A 23,037-nucleotide genomic window follows, 5' to 3' on the forward strand; every position below is an offset into this window, starting at 1 on the left:
CCAAATAAAACTATGCAACAAAGATACTGTTAGTCAAATGGGAAGTGTTTATTTTTCTAGCATTTTAAAATCATATGAGTATGAGAAAATTTAAAATAGCATTCCTCATAAATAACTTAAATAAGAAACCTCTACAATTACAATTTAATATACTAAGCACGAGAAAGGGGTTTATTTCTATTTCTTTTACCTTTTGCAAAATTTATACAACATTTTGTACTTAAATAATGACACAAATGTTGCACGATCTGTAATTTAATTAATTCTAACATTTGTGCATAATTACTAGCATACATATAATTTAACCCATAACGTTGGGTACAAATAAAACAACTTCTATCAGGATTACTTAAACTAACAACTTTCTTGAAGATTTATTTCTTTAAAAATTTTGGAGAAACTGCCCAATATGAATAGCTCATCCCAAGCCAGAAATACTTAATAAACGGTATATTTTCCAGTCACTTTTTGTGTTGTTTTTTCAAATATTATGAACTATTTTGAATTATAACATATGCATATTCATTAAATCATTTCATGCCATAAACTTTCTGTTACTTTATCAAAACATTATATACCACTTTCTAATTCTTTAGCTGAATTGTAAACTTTGTTATTTATATCAGTGTAAATACAGTCAGTGGACTTGGAATGCTTTATTTCACTGTTCAGGCCAAATAATTAGTAGACTAGCTTTTCGCAGTACGTGACGCAAAATCAATAAGAATTGGTCGTTGTTTCACGACAAAGTACGGGATATTTAAACGAAATTTTATTATTGTGCACACTTATGAACTCAACCTAGATCATATCAACTTAGATGTTAGAAAACTTTTCACTGAAATTATCATTCTGTGATTATTTCTTATGCGTTTGTCTCTACTTGCTGTCATAACGACTTAGTGACCTTCAGAAACACTTTTTGAAAATAAAAAACGACTTAGTAACAATTGGAAAACCTTTAAAAACATAATTTACAAAATAAAAAAGTTTATGTATACAATAAAAAACCTAATTGAAATTTATGATTAGACGTTATCCCAAATCAATAAAATTTCAGTAAATCAATATTCCAACAAAAACATAAACTCGTTATATGCAAATCTCAGAACACGACACACCTAAAAATCTTACAACTCTATAAGAATCATTTTACAAATGTGTTATATATACGCATATATATTGTTCTGTAACATTACCAATGATTGCTGAATAAATTGTAACATATATATGTATTTGTTCATGCAACGGATTTCATAGTACAAATTTTGGGGCATTAGCGAATATAAATATTAGCGAGTGTATCATTTCCCAAAATCAAACATTGAACTGTTGTATTAATTCTTGATTACAAGCTGATTTTTTTACACGTTTTCTTCTGAATATAATTTCAGGGTGAATCAGCTTTACTAATTATCAGAGTAAAATCATCCTTATTAAGACATCATAATATTACATTCACTCTCGTAGCACACAAATTTATTTTTATTTTTCCTGCGTAGCACGCCGGTCGTACTCAGTATCTTAACTGGTAAAATACAAAACTTTACCTTGCAAAGTAGAAGCTGACGCTTCGGCCATATTTGTGCTTGCGAGCCTGATTTCATTCCCTCGACACATTTAGATGTTGAGTAATCAGTAAAATCGTGTAACAGCTAGCTTAGCATTCCTAATAATTCATACATAATGTGACCAAGATTCAGTCCTTACTAATGTACGTGTAAGTTATACTGCAGACGGCTGTAAATTTGCAGTTATGGTTCTTTCGAGTGCTGATACCTAGCGACACCACGGCTCTTCACTCGTAACTTCTCTCTTGTTTTGACGGTAGTCATGCCGGTAATACCAGACGTGGAGGGACTTATGTTCTGCTACGAGTTCCTTGAAATCTATTTCAGTTGTGTTTTGTTTTTTTCATACAGTCAGATAGTCATTTCTCAACTGTACATCATCCTCAGAAATTCATATTTTTTTCAAAAGTGCATCATATTCGACCATGCATTAAAGCACGACGACGTAGACTCAACGCTTTAGGCCTAATGAAGCTGCTTGGAGTTACCATGTTCGCTCTTGTCTTTCCTGGTAAACACTTTGATGTCGGAATTATTTGTGTTTTTAGTAAATCAGCAATACAATATATGGAAATATTTTATAAGTTGTAAGTTTGTCTTATTACGAAACTAAAGCAATACTATAACTTTCTGAAAATTGTAAGGTGTATACTAGACTGCAAGAGAAGTGTTTATAGTTACTAAGCCTAACTTACACGTAAAATGTGCGAGCAGTTAATAGCATATGATACTTCATGACCATATATATCAAGTAATGTATTTAATTTTCTTTCGCAACCAATTAAGTTTTAAATTAGAAAGAATTTCATATGCAGCAAAAAGATAAATGTTTTGTTTTTTTTTAAAATACTGAAACAATTCAGGCGTAACTCAGTCTTACTAATATTGTTGCTCGATAAATAAGTTCGAGTCGAGACATTCATCATTGAGTAATGTGAAAATACGCAAAACACTATGCAACAATATCGTCAGTAACTATAAAGTAAAAACCTGTATACAACAATGGGCATGATATATATATATCCTGTCGAAGTATCAAACAAAGATCACCCCAAGCACTCAGATGTTTGACAACATACGGTCTAGCCTCGTTTCTAATAGCCACAACGGTCGCCCATTGGTTCATGCAGCACGTTATAAGTGAGGATGAAGTGTCATTTGCCCGAAATCTTTGAACAGTTTTTCACACTCTTATGATCGTTAGCAGCTTGACAACAAAAGTCACAAAATAAATTACTACTTTATGTGAATTGTTCAATTTAGTAACATAAAAGCGCCCTTCTCTAGGTACATTAAGTCATAACCGTATATATTTCTCGAGTTTAGTACCAATAAAAACACATCGTGATTGTCAAACTGAGAACTATGCTAATAAACAAACTCACCCGCACGAAAGGTTCACATGGATGACTTACAAGACACTGTAAAAACTTAACAGGAAAATTTGTTTAGCTCGTTCGTCAACAGCAAGTAAAATTTTTCAAACTAACAAAATCAAAACTGGCAGCTAGTCTTTCTCTCCAGCAAACGTCCTTTGTTTAAGACGTGCTTGTGACAAACTTGTTACACATTTCCTTTTTCCTCGCCCCTCGGAGCGCGGAAAGCATCTCCCATCCACCCTTGGAAGAGGCCAAGAGGCGTCAGGGAGTTTTTTCTCTACCCCACCCCCAACCGCTACGACCAAAGCAAAGGGAATGCTGATATTTGATATATCTGGTGAGATTGTGACGAGGGGAACGAAGCTGAAATAAAAAAATTACGTAGAATTAAACGAGAATATTTAGACTCAAGGAACTTGTTTCAAACATTAAGAACTGTAGTGATGTTAAAAAAATAATTTAAGTAGAAAACAAAGGTTATTTACCCCCTCTACCCCCGCATCCTCTTTGAATAAAAAATATGTTTGGCATGAGAACTTATATTACTGTTTCCTATTAGAGTTAAGGCTTTTTGATGATGCTATAGAGCGCAGTGTGAAGGTTAACTTAGAAATAACTCTCTTATACAATTATAATACCTGGGAACGAATTTTAAAAAAATTAAATACAAAGAAATTAACCACAGAAAAGTTAAACATCATTTAGTTAAACCTTTAAAAATAACTGTTTCTTTCCATAAATTTAGGAGGACGGCGTCAGCATAATATCAGCGAAGTAAAATATTGCATTGTAGAAGTCAAAGGGTAACAGAAATTGGAAAATAAAGAGAGATAAGTAGCCACCTGAGGCCGCCATGCCGGCACTGGCCGCTGTAGCTGACCCTCCTGGCCGGACTGGGCCGTCCTGTCTTTATACGATGATTCCGGTGTTCTAACTTCTGACCGTAACGTGGGATATCAACCCAGCTTGATGCTCGAGACTTTGCATCCTCAACTGCATGATTTGTCTCCTTCATCACGTGACTCCCTGTTTCCGAGCGGGTTACAAATGGCGGGGCGCAGCTCGTGATCCCGCCAACCAATCACGGCCGGCGGCGGTCTATCAGAGAACCGGTCATGGTTCTTCTTTCTGTATATTCACTGTTCACGTGGGCATCCGAATAGAGATAGGGTAGTAATGAAGATAATCCGATCGTAACCTGCCCACGAAAGCCACGAAACATTTAAATATATCTGTGTATATAAATAGCCTCCATTTGGATATATGTAAAGTAAATCCAGACTGTTGTGCTATGAGTTGTTAAAACATGTAATTAAATAGTTGTTTGGAAGGATTCAAGAAATAATCTTGTTCCAAGTTCAATTAAAAACATTTAATATAGCGACTAACACAGGAAAGCGAAAAACTGTTTAAAACATGTTTTACAATATTGTTAGTAATAAAGGAAAGCAAATGGTTGTCTAAAACATGATTCATAATGTGACTTAGTAGGACAGTGGATTATTGTTCCCTGTACAATAGACTATAATGGAATTATCAGTCAGTATTATGTGTAAATTTTATAGTTGTAAATTGATATGGGAATCTTTGATACAATTGTTGAAAACAAATATAGAACGAAGAATGTCGTGCTATGTAGTTATACAGTAATTGTTATTTAGCGAATACAACAGCCCTTAATATAAGGAAATATAACATATTTATGGTAGATATGGATGTAAGAAAGATGAGCATATGCAAATAAAGTGGCGGTTCAGTGAAGTTGCGAGCTGTGGCGCCCTCTGAAGAATAGTTTAGCATACACGTATTGGTTCGCGCGACGTATTCCAGACCAGTGCAATGCCGCCGATTGGCCTAATGGGTTAAAAAATTTGTCACTGTTTTTGCGAGGAAGGGTATTCCCGTAAAGCAAGATTATAAACGATATAAAAGCCTATTGCATTTTTTTACAAAAAAAAAAAACCTCCAATGTTCCACATAGAAATTGAAATTTCTGCGCATCAGAGAGTACACGAGAGTAATGGAGTCCAAAACATATTAGGTTGAGGAATAATTTGTGAGCGTTTTTAAGTAATTTCATTCAAGCATTACATGCAAGACTATACAATACTTCAATGCATGAACACATTACACCCAAAACATTTATTATGATACTTTATTTCATGTAATACCTAGGTATATAGTATGCATTGTTTTAAACGAAATTGCAAGAAATTAAATGCGAAAAGCCGATGGTGTCGAAAATGCTCGATTTTGTCCACTTGACATTCCATTTAATGAGCTGAAAATGAAAGCAAAAATTAAAGACATATGAAAATCAAACACACCATCTATTAGAGCAAAAAATTATCTACCAAATGACATGAAATATTTTGCGAAAGCGTTTCATTTATGAATATATTTTGTTAACTTGAAAAAACGCTCACGAATTATTCCTCAACCCAATACTATAAACAATCAAAAGCACTGTCTTCGTTCATCAACAGAAAACAAAGAAACTCTCAGATCCATTATCCAAAACCTTAAAATCAAGCTGGTTCAGATAACAATTTAACACACAGCGGTATGAGGACTCCGACGCGAAAATCTCGCAAGTTTCCGACCACATTTCGCAATCAGCGACTGAAGACACTGACGTCATAAAAGCATCGTTTAACTAAATGTCTATGTAGTCCGCCAGTGCAGTCTTAACAGACTCGTATGTTACTAATGTATTTAAACGTGATGTTGGAAGAGAGCGACAACCTTTCGTGAAGGGTCTGTGAAGAAATTTCAAAGCTGTCTGTGGTTGACTTTTCCCTCTTTATCTTGTTACGATTGAAACTATAGTGTCAAGCACTACAACACAATCTTGACCATCAGAGTGAGCGATATCGACCATGGACGAAGTAGTTCCTGGGGCAGGGACATCGTATTTGAAAGTGCGATTAGCTTCTGTCACATCGATTAAACATTGATAGTAATTACAGGCGCTAAAAGTAAACTGTGAGTAGCGAATATTTCGTGACTGTGCTATGTAGTTGTACAGTAGACATCCTTTATCGGACATAAAATATCGGTGTAACCACTGGATAAAGGTCCAACTGTTCTACGTGTTGCAACAACGAGTATCAAAACATGCGGTGTTTGTAAATACAGTAAAATTTGTTCCGGGATCAGAACAGACTGCAATGCATTGTATGAAATAAGTGAGTTAACAGTGCACATTGTAATACTGTACTACCCACTGGGCGAGTTGTTATTGTCATTGGTACTAACTATATTACATAGATGCGATATTATATAGTGAATATCAGCGTAGAATGATAGACGGTTGATGGTGAACACGACAGTTTAATACACTGCAAAAAATATATTAAATATGAATCTTAAGACAATTTTCCGGACGTACATTATTGAAAAGATTAAACTGTGATATCTATTCTTAATAATCAACTGTTGGGTTGTAGCAACCATAAAATCCAATAAATCACACGCATTCAGCTCATTTGATGATTGATCTTGTAAGACAGATGAAATTTGACAGTGAACACAGTAGACTGTAATATGCTGTAGGATAGTAGACATTTATAAAGGATACTTTACGCTGTATTATCTTGTAAGACAGAGGACATGTGATAGAACGCCAGTTTTAGAAGCGTTGTATGTGCTCTAAAAACTAACCTTACTGTAGAAACTGTAAATTGTAATAAAATATACTTTATCAGTAAGTAAATTGAAAACGAAACTGATATAATGATTCTTTTCTGAGATGGTTATTTTGAGATATTTCTTGGCTGAGCGTAAGTTGTCATTAAGTAATTTACACTGGCTCTTTCGTCAGACAATAAAAAATTAATAGATTGACCCATCAATAAAACAATTAATAGACTGGCTCAGTGTTTTACAGTATTATCATTCCATTTTCGTTACCAGAAACTGTTCTTGACTAAAATAATCAGTCCTTTTAATTGATACTAAAATGGTTAGGATTTTTTTGTCAGTGTCAGTAGTTTTGAGAAAATAATACACAATAGAGGAATGGTTTGATACAGTTCACATTAACGCTTTTCCTTTCAGCAACGAGTTGAAACAAAAAAAAATATTTGCTATAAACTAAATTATTAATAATCAAAAGATCTCTGAAATCTGAACGAATGAACTCGGAATTTTTGGATAATATTATTTCTTACTGGAAGGTGTTTTCTCAGCATATATATAATCACCTGACGTAACTAAACTTGTTGGTGATCCAAGTAATAAATTAACTGTTGATTTATTTTTATTAACAACTTCACAAATAATATGGAAACTATGAAAATCATTTGTTTGTAAAATATCGGTATGGCTATTAACTGCACCAGAAACGTAATTATTGTGCTTTAGAGATGTTTTCGTTTCGATAATAAATGGATACAAGTAGAATTCTTACCAGAAGTAAGCAGTTACACTGATGTTTTTTCTTCAACCATTTTGTTATTTTTTGTGACTCTACAGGCGAGTAAAACTAGTTGTCAGAAAGTAATTTAGACTATCAATTTACTCAGCTGTTGCTAGAAACCTTGCATGAAAATTGGTGTTTAAAACGATTAGTTTACAGTTCTTTCTGTTTAGTTTGTTACCAGAAGTTCTCATGGCAAATAAAATAACCAGTAAACTGTTCTAATAGTTAAACAATCACTCATAAACTTTCTGTTCGTTAACTGCTTCTCAGTTTGGAGTTTTCTTAGAAGCGCCCACCAGTGACTCAGCGGTATGTCTGCGGACTTAAAACGCTACAATCCGGGTTCCGGTACCCGTGGTGGGCAGAGCACAGGTAGCCCATTGAGTAGCTTTGTGCTTAATTCAAAACAACAACTCTTAGAAGTAAATACTATCGACAAACAGTATTTCGGACACATTATAACACACGTTAAACGTACTTTATAAAAATTCTTGATTTATGCTAATACAGTGAGTGAAGTGTTGCCGTAAGCCTTCATTATTTTTTGAAAGGGAAGACAGCCAGACACAGAGCGTCTTAACACAACAACGATCTCCAGAACCACAGCAAACAGAAGACTGTGATTGTTATAAAAAAAATTCTGATCCAAAAACCAATTGCAGTGAACCTGTTCATAGTCTCTGGCATAATTAGCAAAATAATAAACAAAGTTTCGAAGCTCACAAGCTTCTAACTACATATCGAAAAAAAAAACGGCTGTGTTTATAAGAAAAATGTCTAAAACCTGAGTTCAAGTTACCTGTCAAGTTTCCAATCACCTCGAATGGACTTGTATATACCTTTAGTTTGTTATAACGTGATGCTAAAACGAACTACACATTCTGTGAGAAGTCTGTGAATAGATTTTTAACAAGTAATAAATATCACATAAGAACTGCTTTAATAACTAAGCTAATAGTCTTGGAGGTTTTATTCTACATACTTTCACAGTCTGAAGTTTACCTGAAAGCATGTAATATTACCTACAAACTGCTGTATAAGCTAAAATGATACTTTTCGTAGTTTTAATTTTAATTTTATTTTTTTCAGAAGCTGCCCTAGAGGCAAACAGTATCAAAAATAAAAAAGTAGATTAGTCTGGAACCTTTAGCTCTTCAATCCTTGAAAATTTTATAATTAAAACGGATTATCCTTATGGGTATTATGATTTCTTAATGGCATCCATGTGTTAATATTATCTCTTCTCTAGCTAGCAAAATAATGGCTTCAACTTTTGTTAACTTCTTGAGTTTAAGCTAAAATATAATATACTTGTGCAAATAATTATTTCAAGTTAACATATTCTGGTTACTGAGTCAGTGATTCAAGTGACATTAGCCTTTTGAGTCTTAACTTAATGTATTATAATCACCAAAGCGAGGATCTCTACTGGTATTTGCTTTTCAAGTTACAAATATATTACTTGTGAAAAGAATGGCAACACTGTATGCTAGATACTCGTTAGTTTTTGTGCTGAAACCAAAAATATGAAAGGATGAATTTTAATATATCACACGAATTATTTAGAAGGTATTACTTGCTGTATTTTAAGAACGCAGTAACCAACTGTCGCATCATTCCTGAATAGCTTACTTTCCTTACAAAGCACAGGGTGAATTCACCCAAATGTGTCACAAGAATTCTTTGATAATCTTGTTTTCTGGAGCAGAAAAGTCAATATGAAACAGTTACATAAATATTATAACTTGTTGGACATCTGCTTTTCGCGCTAAAGTCCAAATCAACACACGAAAAAGAACATAATCTTGATTGGTTGAAATATATTAAATTACAGCATACGAGTGTGAGTCAACAATTATGATAAGAACGATACGGTAAAGATTTTATGGCTATCTTCATCCTTCTGAAGTATTGAAACCTATATGGCCAGGTACTTAAGGCGCTCGACTCGTAATCTGAGGGTCGGGGGTTCGAATCCCCGTCACACCAAACATGCTCCTCCTTTCAGCCGTGGAGGCGTTATAATGTGAGGGTCAATCCCACTATTCGTTAGTAAATGAGTATCTAAAGAGTTGGCGGTGGTTGCTGATGACTAGCTAGTTGCCTTTCTTCAATCTTACCCTGCTAAATTTGGGATGGCTAGCGAAGATAGCCCTCGTGTAGCTTTGCACGAAATTTGCATACAAACAAACATTTCATTCTCACTTTTGTAACATGTCTATGTTGAAAGATTGCTGGTCATATCCCATCATTCAAGTAATAGTAGCACAAGAGTTGGCGATGAGTGTTGTTGACCAACTGCCTTTCCTGGAGACAGCTAGCGCAGATAGTCCTTGTATAGTCTTTTATGAACATCAGAAACAAATCAAAATAGTTGAAACATGTTACATGGTGAGATAATGATATTAAGAAAAATCAATTGTGCATTAATATTTGAATTCAAGTTAAGATATTTGATCGTTATGAACAATTATTCTAATAAAATATTTCAATAATTTTAATTTGAGTTATAGGAACGAGGAACAGTATTATATAAAATGTCATGAAATAAACAAAAGTAACTATTTTCGTGAAGAAACGTAAGAGTTTGAGAAATCCGAACTCTCATATTGTAATTCTAAACACCGGAAATGTCATTACTTTGTGCTGCCCTCTAGTTGCAAATGAAACAGGAAGTGAGATTAGGTGCTGCCATCTGGAGATCTAAAATAATTTTAAGTCTTGAAATCTGGTGTTTATAGAAAAATAAAACTGTAATGGTTTGGCTTCCTAATCTTAAATAATCAGTTTAACCGTTTCAAAACTCTAGGTCTTGGAGTTATTAAAAGAACAAATAGACATATGTATAGCTGACTCTTCATTTATATTTATTCCATGTTCAAAGTATTGTGCTACTCAATTCAATATGAAATACGCATTTCACTGCTGGTGTAGTTATTCTTAGCAGTTGTTTTTTATTATATTAAACGTTCTTGTTTTTCTTTCTTTACGGCAAAGCAACTAATGCTGTCGTATTTGTTGTCCCTTCTAACTTTGAACTGTTGACCAAACGGAATGGAAACGACAGCAGACAACAACTATTGTGCTACTCCAATGAAAAGTGAGATTAGCTGTTAAAATATAACGTACTCAAGTCTTTTATAATATTAATAAAATTGTGAATTCCCAACACAACGCTATTTAGTTTCATTCCTTTTCATCATCTTAGCATAACATTACTTAACCTAGCTCTCTTACCCTAAAATTTAATCTTTAAACAAATTATAAGTTTAACACCAACAGAAGAAAACAAATTTAGATCATTACATATATATAAAGGTTTCTTCTTTCAATTTCAAAATACATTTTTCTCTCGTATTTTAGGGTAAAATTTTAAAATGTTTCAAACCTATACAAGTTCATTCGAAATCTTTCCTCATATTTTGTGAAAAGATTCACAAGTTGTTTGATGTTTAGTTTTTAAATCATATAAAAAATCATGAGATTTTGATACATTTGATACATTTCTTGCCTGTGAAGAAAAGTTTTAATACGATATTTTTCAAGTTAAAAACTGCTCTATTGTAATTCTAATACTTCAATAAAGAAAACAAAACCAAATAAACCTTTCTTGTTGTTTTTTCAAGAAACGATCAAATTCAGAAAAGGTAAGTAAACAATATGTTATTGTCCTTTTTGTGCAAACACCATTTCTTACAAATCCATTTGAAACACAACATCTTAACGGTGGCAGGTGGCAACAACTTTGTGCTGGTGACAAAATTAAAAATCCACTCCATTGTTGGTAAGAAAATTCAACCACTACATATTCGTTAAACATATGAGAAATCTTTTTTTTTTTTTTTTAGGGTTGTGCATCCTTTCAGAATGAGAAATGGACTTACCAACACCTCACGGTCAACCTACGTGCCAGAAAAGAAAATGACCCCCTAAGGTACTCACTCAGTTCTGAGATCAACTCTTCATAGAAGTTTCAGACGTGATTAGCCTTCGCCATTTCCAACTATGAATGGACATGTTAAACTAGTTCGCCTGAAGTAATGGCGTACTAGCAATTTTTTTCTTTCTAATTTCTATTCACTGGATTAAAAATATATTAAAAGAATTTCCATTGTAATATAATAAACGCTTACAGTAGAGAAAAGTTTCATCAAACAGATATACCAAAGAGCTTATATTCTTCGCCGTGTTTACCACCATTTTAAAGCACCTGTTCAACAGGAATTGTAAACAGAAATATGATTAGTTACCTGTTTAACCGTTCACAAAAAAGAGGACAATTTAATCACTAAAGAAGGATACTTGTATTACGAAACTGTATTTAACTTTTCGGTTTCGAATTTCATTTCCTCTCTACATCATTACAGTTTTGTATTCTATGATGTCGCTAGAATATCAGCATTTAGAAATTTGTTTATTGGATGCATCACAACAAAAAATAAGTAAAACGCTTATCATTAGAAGAACAAAAAATCAAGGATAATTTACTACGATTCTAAAACACTTTTTATAAGAGAATTTTTAAAAAGTTTAAGAGTTTATTGGGATTACCATGGTAGGTCCTGCGTACAACCTTCTAAAACTAAAATATTTACAAAAAAATTCAACACATGTGATATCATATTACTCAGACACAGAATTAACAGGAAATGTGGTAAGTGTAAATATTAGTATCTTCATGATCAGTTATTAAAAGGGAAATTACTACTAAATTAGATAACTATAGGCCTGGCATGGTTAGGTGGTTAAGAGCCCTCGACTCGTAGTCCGAGGGGCGCAGGTTCGAATCCCCTTCACACCAAACATGCTCGACCTTTCAGCCGCGGGGGCGTTATAATGTGACGGTCAATCCCATTATTAGTTGGTAAAAGAGTTGGCGGTAGGTGGTGATGACTAGCTACCTTCCCTCTAGTCTTACACTGTTAAATTAAGGACGGCTAGCGCAGACAGCTCTCGGGTAGCTCTACGCGAAATTCAAAACAAACAAACAAACAAGATTAACGTTAACTGGATAAAGAAATAATTTTGTCTATTACGTCTACTTACGAATATGTTTTTATTGCACTTGAACTGATATTACGTTTTAGTATCATTACTTAATCTTGCTAGAAGGATTAATGGATTTAGACTGAGTATGAAATTTTTAAGTTTGGAGAGAAATGCAAAAACACCGTCATTCCACCTAAAACCATAGTCAAATAAACTGACTTCCTAATCAATACATTATCAGACTGAAAGCTAAAATTGTTAAATATCTTTACTGCAGAAACTTGTTAAACAAACAGTTTTAACAAATATCATAAAAAATAAATATAACTACTATTTTTGTAGAAAAACACCTTATTGCATACCATTAGAGAAATATGTTGTTAAGTAAACCTATTATTACAGAAACATATGGCTAAGTAAAGCTAATATTACAGTAACGTGTTATAACGCAATAGTATATCAAGATAAAGCTAATTAATAATACGTTATATTCACTTTAGTGGTGATAACCATACAATAGTATATTTGTTTAAATTCTGTTTTAGGAAAACAAATTGTTTTCTATATAAAATTATAATTTCTAGAAATAATACTATTATACATTAAATGTGCGGTATATATATATATATATAAAGATATCAAACATTTATTTCTATTATACATTGCAAACATGGTATTGCATACCTATATAAAAATATGAAACACTAATTTCTGCTAATACATGTTAGGCTTGACGAGTATCCTCTACCTACCTAATTCATTTCCACAACTTGCTCAATGAAAGAATTACATACTTCAGTGACTTATTCTTTTCATTCATAAGTAACACATCACGCACACGCCCCCTTGCGTGAAAATATTCATTACGGAAAACCCCAAGGACGTTTTTTATTCAACTAAGTGTAGATGGTGTGAGTACTATAAGTACGTGTAACTGTCATGAGGTCATGATTACGTACATATGTTTTCAGATATTGCCCCTACGCGCGGAATTTCATACTATTACATTACAACTTCTATATTCTTATCTTCTTTAAAGACGTCCTAGTTTTGAAGTGTCATTAAATGTATGTCATTTTGTGTTGTGGAAGACCGTAGTAATTAAGTAGGATTTTGAAGGTTGATTTATTTAATGTACAAAATCTAAGAAGTGTGAAATATATACAAAATGTTTAAAAGAATAAAATTAGGTTTTTTTTAACCTGTCAATCATTTATGATATGCCAGGCATCTTTAAGAAATAGTGACATTTAATAACTTAACATTTATACATCAAAGTATAATTTAAAACACGTAGTTACGTGCATTCTATCTTTAGCGTTTCTCGCTGTCATAAACACAGATCATGTTTCAGTAAGGTTTAGCTTGGATTGAATTTCGCGCAAAGCTACTCGAGGGCTATCTGCGCTAGCTGTCCCTAACTTATCAGTGTAAGACTAGAGGGAAGGCAGCCACTCACCGCTAAATATTTTACCAATGAATAGTGGGATTAACCGTCACATTATAATGCTCCCACAACTGAATGAGCGAGCATATTTGGCGTGACGGGGATTCGAATCCTTGACCCTCGGATTAAGAGTCGAGTGCCTTAACCTCCTGGCCATGCCGGTCCATTTTAATTAGGAGACATCTATATTCGACAGAAGAAACTTTACCTTTTTCTCATTTTGAATTTATCGAGTTTCACTTCAATGCATATTTAAAAGAAAAACATTACGAAGATGTAAATACTGGATTTCCTACATACATGTGTTTTCTAAAATAGCACCGTCTAAATATTTTTAAGTAACAGGACACTTTTAATAATATACTAAAAATCTCTAATGAGAATATGCGAATTAGATTTTTATATATGATGGATACTGTAAATCTGTTTGTTTTGGAATTTTGCACAAAGCTACTCGAGAGCTATATGTGCTAGCCGTCCCTAATTTAGCAGTGTAAGACTAGAGGGAAGGCAGCTAGTCATCACCACCCACCGCCAACTATTGGGCTACTCTTTTACCAACGAATAGTGGGATTGACCGTAACATTATAACGCCCCCACGGCTGGGAGGGCGAGCATGTTTGGCGCGAAGCGGGCGTGAACCCGCGACCCTCGGATTACGAGTCGCACGCCTTACGCGCTAGGCCATGCCGGGCCCTACTCGACGTTTTATTCAGTAATAACTTTAACCGAGTTCAGAGAGCTACTTGAAATTACTGGGCCCGGCATGGCCAGATGGTTAGGACGCTCGACTCGCAATATGGGAGCTGCGGGTTCGAAATCCCCGTCACACCAAACATTCTCGCTCTTTCAGCCGTGGGGGCGTTATAATGCGACAGTCAATCCCACTATTCGATGGTAAAAGATTAGCCCAAGAGTTGGAAGTGGGTGGTGATGACTAGCTGCCTTCCCTCTAGTCTTACATTGCTAAATTAAGGGCAGCTAGCGCAGATAGCCCTCGTGTAGTTTTGCGCGAAATTTAAAACAAACAAACAACCTGGAAATTACTAAACTTGTTTGCTGTGGCAGAAAGCCACATAATGAGTTATCTATGCTTTGTCCATCGCAGGTAATAGATCTTCAGATTTTAGCCATGTAAGCCCGAAAACGTATAGTTGATCACTGACAAATAGAAACAAATTTCTATATCTAGTTTGTACTTAACCACTGATTAAACTTTAGCAGAATCGTCTCCCGATAGCTTTGTATTGAGTTGATTGTTCAACGCGCAAATATCTACGACACGAATATTAAGTAAAAGTTTAACTCAGAGGAATGTGCTCCATATAAATATATATACTACATATCTATACAATGTTATGTTCCAAGTAATGTCAACTTTTGATATTTGGTACGAAGGTAAGAGAGAAATAATTAAAGCTTAGTACTCACCAGTTTTATTACTAATTAAGCTATATCGTAGGGCAACGTTATAAGTACTTCTCTCGGAATACTTTCTATTAGCTTTACTGCTTTCTACGTAATTCCGCAGATAATTTCGTCGAAATGGCACAAGACGCTGTGAAGTGTCGGTTTTAACAAAGCCAAAAAATAAAAGGTTGGCCTCCGGAGGTCGTAGATTAGTTGACCCCAATAGTTTAACTTTCAGCGCCAGCCTTAGGCATGGTCTTGGCAGTACAACTCGCAAGGTGACTATAATAACATCAATGTGCACTAAAAAGCCTAAGACAGATAGAAGAGCCGACATGGACAGGTTTTCTTGGCCAAAAAGAGCAACAAATATCTTTTCGGAAATTAAAGTCACAAGTTTCAGTTAGTGGCTGTTAGGGCTAACGTGGTCTTTCTACTTTGAGCACACTGTTATGGGTAATTTTATTAGTCTTGTAATAAATCGACTGTTGGGAGAAGGCTCCAAACACAGCAAATGTCCAGAAGAGGGACATGGAGCCGAATTGTTTCGTAAGACGAAACTTGAGAACTTAACCATCTAGAACTCTTCTCTTTATTTTCTAATAATTCTTTTAAATACATAAAAACTTTTTACTTTAAAAATGTGTAATATGCCATAAAGATGTAAATGGAGATCCCAATAGTGATTTGTGGGATTAGTTACAATACTAATGGTATTTCAATGCATTTTGTAATTGGTCTTTTATTAGTGCAATGCTACATAATGAGGTACAAAACTATGTTCTGGAATCGAACCTCTGATTTTAGTATCGTAAGTCTGTAAACTTACTGAACAACCAGAAGACAGTGTTTATTATGCGGGTATTAGGGTTCCGATAGCCAACAGAATCATGAAAGCATAAGCACTTTCATGTATAAATTATTTATAAAAATGTTTGAAAACCCGGTGGAATCCGTATCTCAGATCCACTGTTTGTTTGTTTGGAATTAAGCACAAAGCTACACAATGGATCATCTGTATTCTGCCCACCATAGGTATCGAAACCCGGTTTCTCTGAGTCTGAATCAGCAGACATGCCGATGTGCCACTGAGGAGATCAGAGCGTGTCACGATGCAAACAAAATAGTTTTTGTTTACAGCTTTATTTCCTTTGCTTAAAAGATAAAAATGGGAATGCAGTTTCAATAACTCGGTTTGAGTTTTACACCCTTAAATGTAGGGTGGAGGTTACAATGTAACATGAATAATTAAAACTTTTTAAATAACTTTCGTTCTTATGTGACTATGTTTGATATTTGAACTGTAATACACTTATGTTTATCTAACTTACGAAAACAAATATCACACGATTATTGGATAACCACTTTTTACTTTGCAATTTTTTTCTTGGAAATTTCCTCAATTTCGTGACTAAGAGATAGCTGCAAACACGGTAGAGGAGAATGGACAGGTGGTTAAGGCTCGCTTGTATGTCGGGTCAACTTTGTAACGCCAGATCGGCGACCAGAGTTCAATAGAAGGCAAAAAAAAAAAAGAACGTGGTCACAGAATAATGTCCATTCTCACCTCCTGTCTCTCAAGAAAAAACTTCCTCCTCCATTCTTTCCCTAACTTCCTTAGAAACTAACCCCAAACCTAGGACTCAAAGAGCCGAATAACGTGGCTGCTTAGGTTGACCAACTTCTGTATTCAGTGATTTACGGCTATGGAACACAGGAAATGGACACTGGTCAGACAAGATCTTTAAACAATGTCATCAGTCTGGGAACTGGTAAAAAAACTGGTTCCCATTCTTTAATCTGGAGTATACAAACTTAATTCTATATAACCCATATTAAAACTGGAATAAGTATCCAAGTACTTAATTTCTGATATTATAATAATGTTAGTCATATGTATCACAGAAATATGGATATTGCTGGTCTGACATGACTTTAAAGTCAGTTTTAAAACATTCTCGAAATGACATGAGCAAAACTCTCCATTTATTTTTCAATAGTTGTTGCGCCAGACATGCTCGCCCTCCCAGCCGTGGGGGCGCTATAATGTGACGATCAATCCCATTATTCGTAGGTAAAAGAGTAGCCCAAGAGTTGGCGGTGTGTGGTGATGACTAGCTGCCTTCCCTCTAGTCTTACACTGCTAAATTAGGGACGGCTAGCACAGATAGCCCTCGTGTAGCTTTGTACGAAATTTCAAAACAAACTTTTCAATAAAATGTATTAAGAAGAAAATTGAACAAAATTTGAGATAAAATGTTAGTTGTTAACTGGACAAAAAGTGAGATACATTCGAAACACAGAAAAATTAATAATGTAAAGTTTGCAAATCCATGGGCTACATTGTTTGTTTTTAGTTTTGCGCGAGGCTACACGAGGGCTATCTGTGCTAGCCGTCCCTGATTTAACAGTCTAAGGCTATAGGGACGACAGCTAGTTATCATCACTCACCGGCAACTCTTGGGTTATTTTTTTACGCTAAAAGGGCGAGTATGTGTGGTGTGACAGGGATTCGAACCCACGACTCTCAGATTACGAATCGAGTGCCTTAACCACCTGGCCATGGCGGGCCCACCTACGTGAGAACGTAATTACAAAATAATAAAATGTGCTTCTTTTTTGTGGACTAATGTTATGTGAACATATTTTTAGTTTCGTCACGTCACGTGTGTGTTAGACTTACATGGACACTTCCAAACAGTGTTAACATGTCAGCAATGACACTAAAGATGGATTTCTACAAACATCCATGTTGGTATATCCTACAAATAGCCAGAAATAATTAAACACGTCTTTCGGTCCTTTCGTCTGTTGTGTAACAGACAACATACGTAATTCGTGAAAATGAGAAGCTCAGTTGAAGTAAAAATGTATTCTCAAGATAGTTGGAATGAGTATTAAAACTTTGATTAAAAATAAAGTACAGAACAACGTTTCGCCCTTCTTACGTCATCTTCAAGTTATCAAAGTTGAATATAAAAGGTCGAAACATTGTTCTGTACTTTATTTTAATTAAAGTTTTAATACCCATATCAGCTCGTCTCATGAATACATAGCCAAAAACCAAACAAAAAATATAACTTTCGTATCTCTAAAAATGATTTATGGGATGAACAAAAGGTTTGTGTGAAATCTGTTCAATCATATAAGTTTTTACTTAAACATCAAAGTGATTCATGCCAAAGTAGCGCAACTATTTTTATTTAGTTCACATTGACGTGATATGTTTGAATTCAGTTAAACCTAACGTTTCGGTTTAGATAAAAGATTCTTGAATATTCTCGCTCTACGTCACTGAAACGTTATATGTTTCGATTTAAAATTATCCTAAATATTGTCGCTATGTGTATTTTCCTACTTTTTAATAAATAAAAAAATCACTAAATTTGAGAAGATAACACCCTACTGTCTCCCTGGTTGACTTTATTTATTACGACAAATTAAACTGAACTAGCTCAACAGCACAGACAGTCCTACCCTAGCAACCCTGATTGTTTCTAAACTACTGATTAACTTGCATTTCGAAATACGACTTTTTTATTAGGGTTACCATAGCAACCGATCTGGATCTTGTTGTTAGAAGAAGAAGAAGTCACATAAATATATTATCTTTATATTCTATATTAGATAGGATTTACCTTGATATATGAATGATAGTCAAACCGTATCCTTGGCGATCTATACCTAGCACTGTACGTAATCAATCGCTCTGATTTTATCGTGGTTCCGCACCTGGTTGCAGTAAAGTTTACTATCGAGTAATAATAACACAAAGAATATAGAACATGCAACACAATGAACCACGAACCAAGCGCTTATTTTTATTTTTTGCAACACCACAAATATTTTCATGATGCTACCTAGAGAACATGTCCCTATACGAGAATAGAAACTTCGGTATTGTCTTCCAGCTAGCATGACATGGATTTGGAATGATGTGCCCTTCTCAGTTATCCGTGTCACTTTGGTTTATTCACAAAACTGGTGACTGCTGTTTCCAAACTAAGAAGTCAGTTGAATAATTAGTGTTTCAAACCCTTACGTTGTTACGCAATGGCAGTACAAATACACCTTTGAACAAAGGACAGATTTACTTAATAAAACCAGACAAAAGTAAGAGCAACAAATAACCCTAGTATCACTATCCAGATTCTGTTATTTACTTAATGTATCATGAACTGTTCTGCAGGAACATGATTTATAGTACTTTAAAAAGGGAAAAAAAATGATATATTAAAAAGAAAACAATCAAATTCTATTTACCGGTACTAGTAAAACATCTTACGTATAGTGTATTCTGTTGACTCCTGTGTTATGTAATGACGTCTTTTTGTGCGTGTGTGTTGATAGGACTTTCTTCATTTGATACTTCGTGCCGATGTTTTTGTTAGAGGGGGCAAAACACCAAACACAGTTTCATTTAGACTGCATAGCACAATTAAATACACTGTAATACAGTGCTTTAAAAACTATCAGGCAGAGTCGTCAGACAACTTTTTGTGCTAACACAAGTTCCTAATTGTCTCGTAAAATACAAATATTTATCCATCATTTTTGTACGAGACATAAAAAAGTGTTCGTAAAATTGAAGAAAGAAAGAAAAACATATATCTCTTCTCCTCACCGAATAAAATAAGTTGGTTTGTTTTGAATTTAGCCCAAAGCTACACGAGGGCTATCTGCGCTAGCCGTTGCTAATTTAGCAGTGTAAGATTAGAGGGAAGGCAACTAGTCGTCACCACCCACCGCCAACTCTTGGGTTGCTCTTTTACCCACGAATAGAATAAACCGGTGAAGTTGAGAAAATTAATTAATTAATGTTTAGGGTATATACATATATTTATTACCAGAACTTTCTTAACTGATCCTTTCAGTGTCGAAATCATATTCCAGCAAATCCAAATACCGAACCTACCCTTCAAACAGGATTTTAAAATGATGAAGTAAATATTTAACCATTCTTTTACAGCTCATCTATTTTTTCACAAGGATGCTAATCTACCTTGACCACATTCAAAAGTTTTAAAAATAGTTTCTGGACTATTATCGACAGAAATGTTCTATTAGCAGTTGTAAATTACGATAATTCTTGTTGTAATAAGTGTAATCCTTTAGTCATTGAATTAAGAACCAGGGAGTGTGAAAACAGAAAATTATAAATAAATGGTGAGGTTTTACTTATTAAAATCTTAACGGTTCTAGAAACGTTTCAGGAATCTGTCTGTCTATTGATATATTTTATAATAGTATATGTATGCTACATTAGCTGTTTATTAACCTCATTCTACATTGAAAACAGTCAGAATTCGCTCTGGTTAAAAATAAATGTTTCTTAGCATTTAATTTACACTTTTTAAAGTTTTTCTAACACTTAACATGTAAGGTTTAAACACTACTTTTTTCACACAACAAAGTTGTTTATTTATGTAAGATAATAAACAGATCGGCAATATTTATTGAGCATTTTTGTTACATATTTATTTAAAAGCTGTAGATCACAATTTTATTTATAAAAATTCTGTCTATTAGTATGTCTACTTGGCACTGTGGGAACTGGTCTCACGTAGTTTATGCTATACGTGTTATCTCTCAAACATAAAAGTTCAACATCGAAATGGAGACTGTTGCAGCAACCATGTCTGTGTTGGCAGCAGTCTTGTATTCCAAAGATCGATTTAACTGAGCTAAAGTAAATATTTCGATTCTATTTTCGCTCTAACCTCGGGCCTCAAACCTTCTTTTGGTACGCACAAAAGATAAGGTTTGTTCATTGGAAGAGAGTTGTAAGGCGGGGCCTTGCCAAGCACACAAGAACTTCGTGCAAAAACTGTGGCCCGCAGCACTTTACAAGACAAGATAAGTGAAGATACAGTGAACAAACAAGTTGTTCTCAAGCCGGTACATTCCTTTTTAAGAGCTCTGGTGGTAAATAGGAGAGTTAAGCAGTAAACATTCTGCCATTCCAAATTCTCTAGTTGCTTAAAATAACAGTCGTATGAAATACGGTTTCAAATTATTCAAAAGTTAACATTAAATAAGTCAAATCTTTATACTTCAATTATCTGTTGAGCTAATTATTATTTTAGTTCAAATACCTTTAGCTTATATTATATCCCGTATTTACCACAGGTTTGCGAATTACGAAAACAAAGACAGAATCAGTTCTATACTAATTCTTATTAAATACTAACTTATGTGTAAACAGTATAATATTTGTTACATATTTATTAGTAGTCCAGCTTTGTGAATAACTTTTTAAGCAATCATATGATCCAAGTTTGTTTGTTTTTGAATTTCGCGCAAAGCTACACGAGGGTTCTCTGCGCTAGCAGTCCCTAATTTTGCAGTGTAAGACTAGAGGTAAGGCAGCTAGTCATTACCACCCACGGCCAACACTTGGGCTACTCTTTTACCAACGAATAGTGGGATTGACCGTAACATTATAACGCCCCCACGGCTGAAATAACAAGCTTGTTTGGTGCGACGGCGATTCGAACAAGCGACCCTCAGATTACGAGTCGAACACCTTAACCCACCTAGCTATGCTGGGTCTCATATGATACAAGAATTTGCAATTTAATACACCACGCTTTATCTATTTTGAGAATTGTTTGTTATGAATTTCGTCCAAAGCTACACGAGAGCTATTTCCGCTAGCCATCCCTAATGTAGCAGTATAAGACTAGAGAGAAGGCAGCTAGTCATCATTACCCACCGCCGATTCGTGGGCTATTCTTTTATTAACGAATAGTGGAACTGATCGTTACATTATAGCGCTCCCACGGTTGAAAGGGCGAGCACGTTTGGTGCGAAGGGTATTCGAACCCGCGACCCTCAGATTGAGACTCAATCTCCATAATCACCTAGTCATGCTGGGCCTAGTTTTAAGGATCTAAGAGGTTCTTAGTTTCAACAGCTATTAACATTTTGTATTTATCAACTCATGTTTCCTTATTCATAAATATTTTATCAACCGCTAACTTCTTCAGACGGAAAAAGATACTACTGGTTGCTACGATTAATAATAACTTGTTTTTCTAGCAGTAAAATAATCAAACAAATTCTAAAGGTTTTAGTATTACAACAGTGACTAATCCGTTTACTTTTGTAATATTAAAAACCTTTAACATAAATTGTACTGCTGTTGATTTAAGTAGAAATGGTTAAATATAATTTAATTATCACAAGTATTGTCACCAATGCTCCCTCGCTTTTTCTTTTTCCAAATGAATGTGTACAAGTATTAAGAAATGCCCCACCCCAGTTTCACAGCAGCGTGTCTGTGGACTTAGAACGCTAAAAACTGAGTTTTGATACCCGTAGTGAGCAGAGCACAGATAATTCATTGTGTAACTTTGTGCTTAATTACAAACAAACAAACAAGAAATATGCGTATCTGCACTACCTCTTTAGAGTGTGAGGTTGGGGGATGTTTTTAGACCACCGACCCTATTGCATCATTAGGCCCTTTTCCAATGGTGCTATTGGTTACTTGGGCTTTAAGCCTATCGACTGTCAGAGTCACTAAAGGTCCTCACCATTACTAAGGTTGGGCACGACTTGAATAATAGAGTGCGTGGCGTTTGATTGGTTGTTGTGCAGCCGGGCAGCCTAAAGGCAACACTGGTTGTTACCCTGTCCTCCAAAATTACCAGTTAAGTATTATTTAAATATCACAAATGTTGTTACCTTCTCTTCCAAAATTAACAGTGGTTAAGTATTATTCAAGTACTACAAATACTGTTCTATCTTTCAAAATTACCAATGGTTAAGTACTATTTGAGTACCAGAAATACTGCTACCCTGTCTTCCAAAAGT

The 23,037-nt window shown here is 34.6% G+C and overlaps 1 protein-coding gene and 1 long non-coding RNA gene across 4 annotated transcripts in view; one reads left to right on the forward strand and one right to left on the reverse strand.

Annotated features, from left to right (window-relative positions):
- Positions 1–23,037, reverse strand: part of LOC143257535 (protein lin-28 homolog) — a 177,105-nt gene that overhangs the window by 141,978 nt on the left and 12,090 nt on the right. Inside the window, exon 1 of one of the 3 annotated variants that reach the window (XM_076516330.1) lies at positions 3,793–3,963. The exons of 1 other annotated variant lie outside the window; for it this stretch is intronic. In XM_076516330.1, the coding sequence (XP_076372445.1) occupies positions 3,793–3,805 (13 nt within the window). In that variant the 5' untranslated portion in view covers positions 3,806–3,963. Of the gene's footprint in view, positions 1–2,956; positions 3,133–3,792; positions 3,964–23,037 lie in introns of those variants that run through there. One more of the 3 variants, XM_076516331.1, reaches the window with a different exon arrangement.
- On the forward strand, positions 1,433–11,531 carry LOC143257536 (uncharacterized). The gene is made up of 2 exons (XR_013031915.1): positions 1,433–2,082; positions 11,222–11,531. It is a non-coding gene; the product is annotated as an uncharacterized LOC143257536 (long non-coding RNA).

The sequence above is a fragment of the Tachypleus tridentatus genome, chromosome 7, assembly GCF_004210375.1.
Source record: "Tachypleus tridentatus isolate NWPU-2018 chromosome 7, ASM421037v1, whole genome shotgun sequence".
Lineage (NCBI taxonomy): Eukaryota > Metazoa > Arthropoda > Merostomata > Xiphosura > Limulidae > Tachypleus > Tachypleus tridentatus.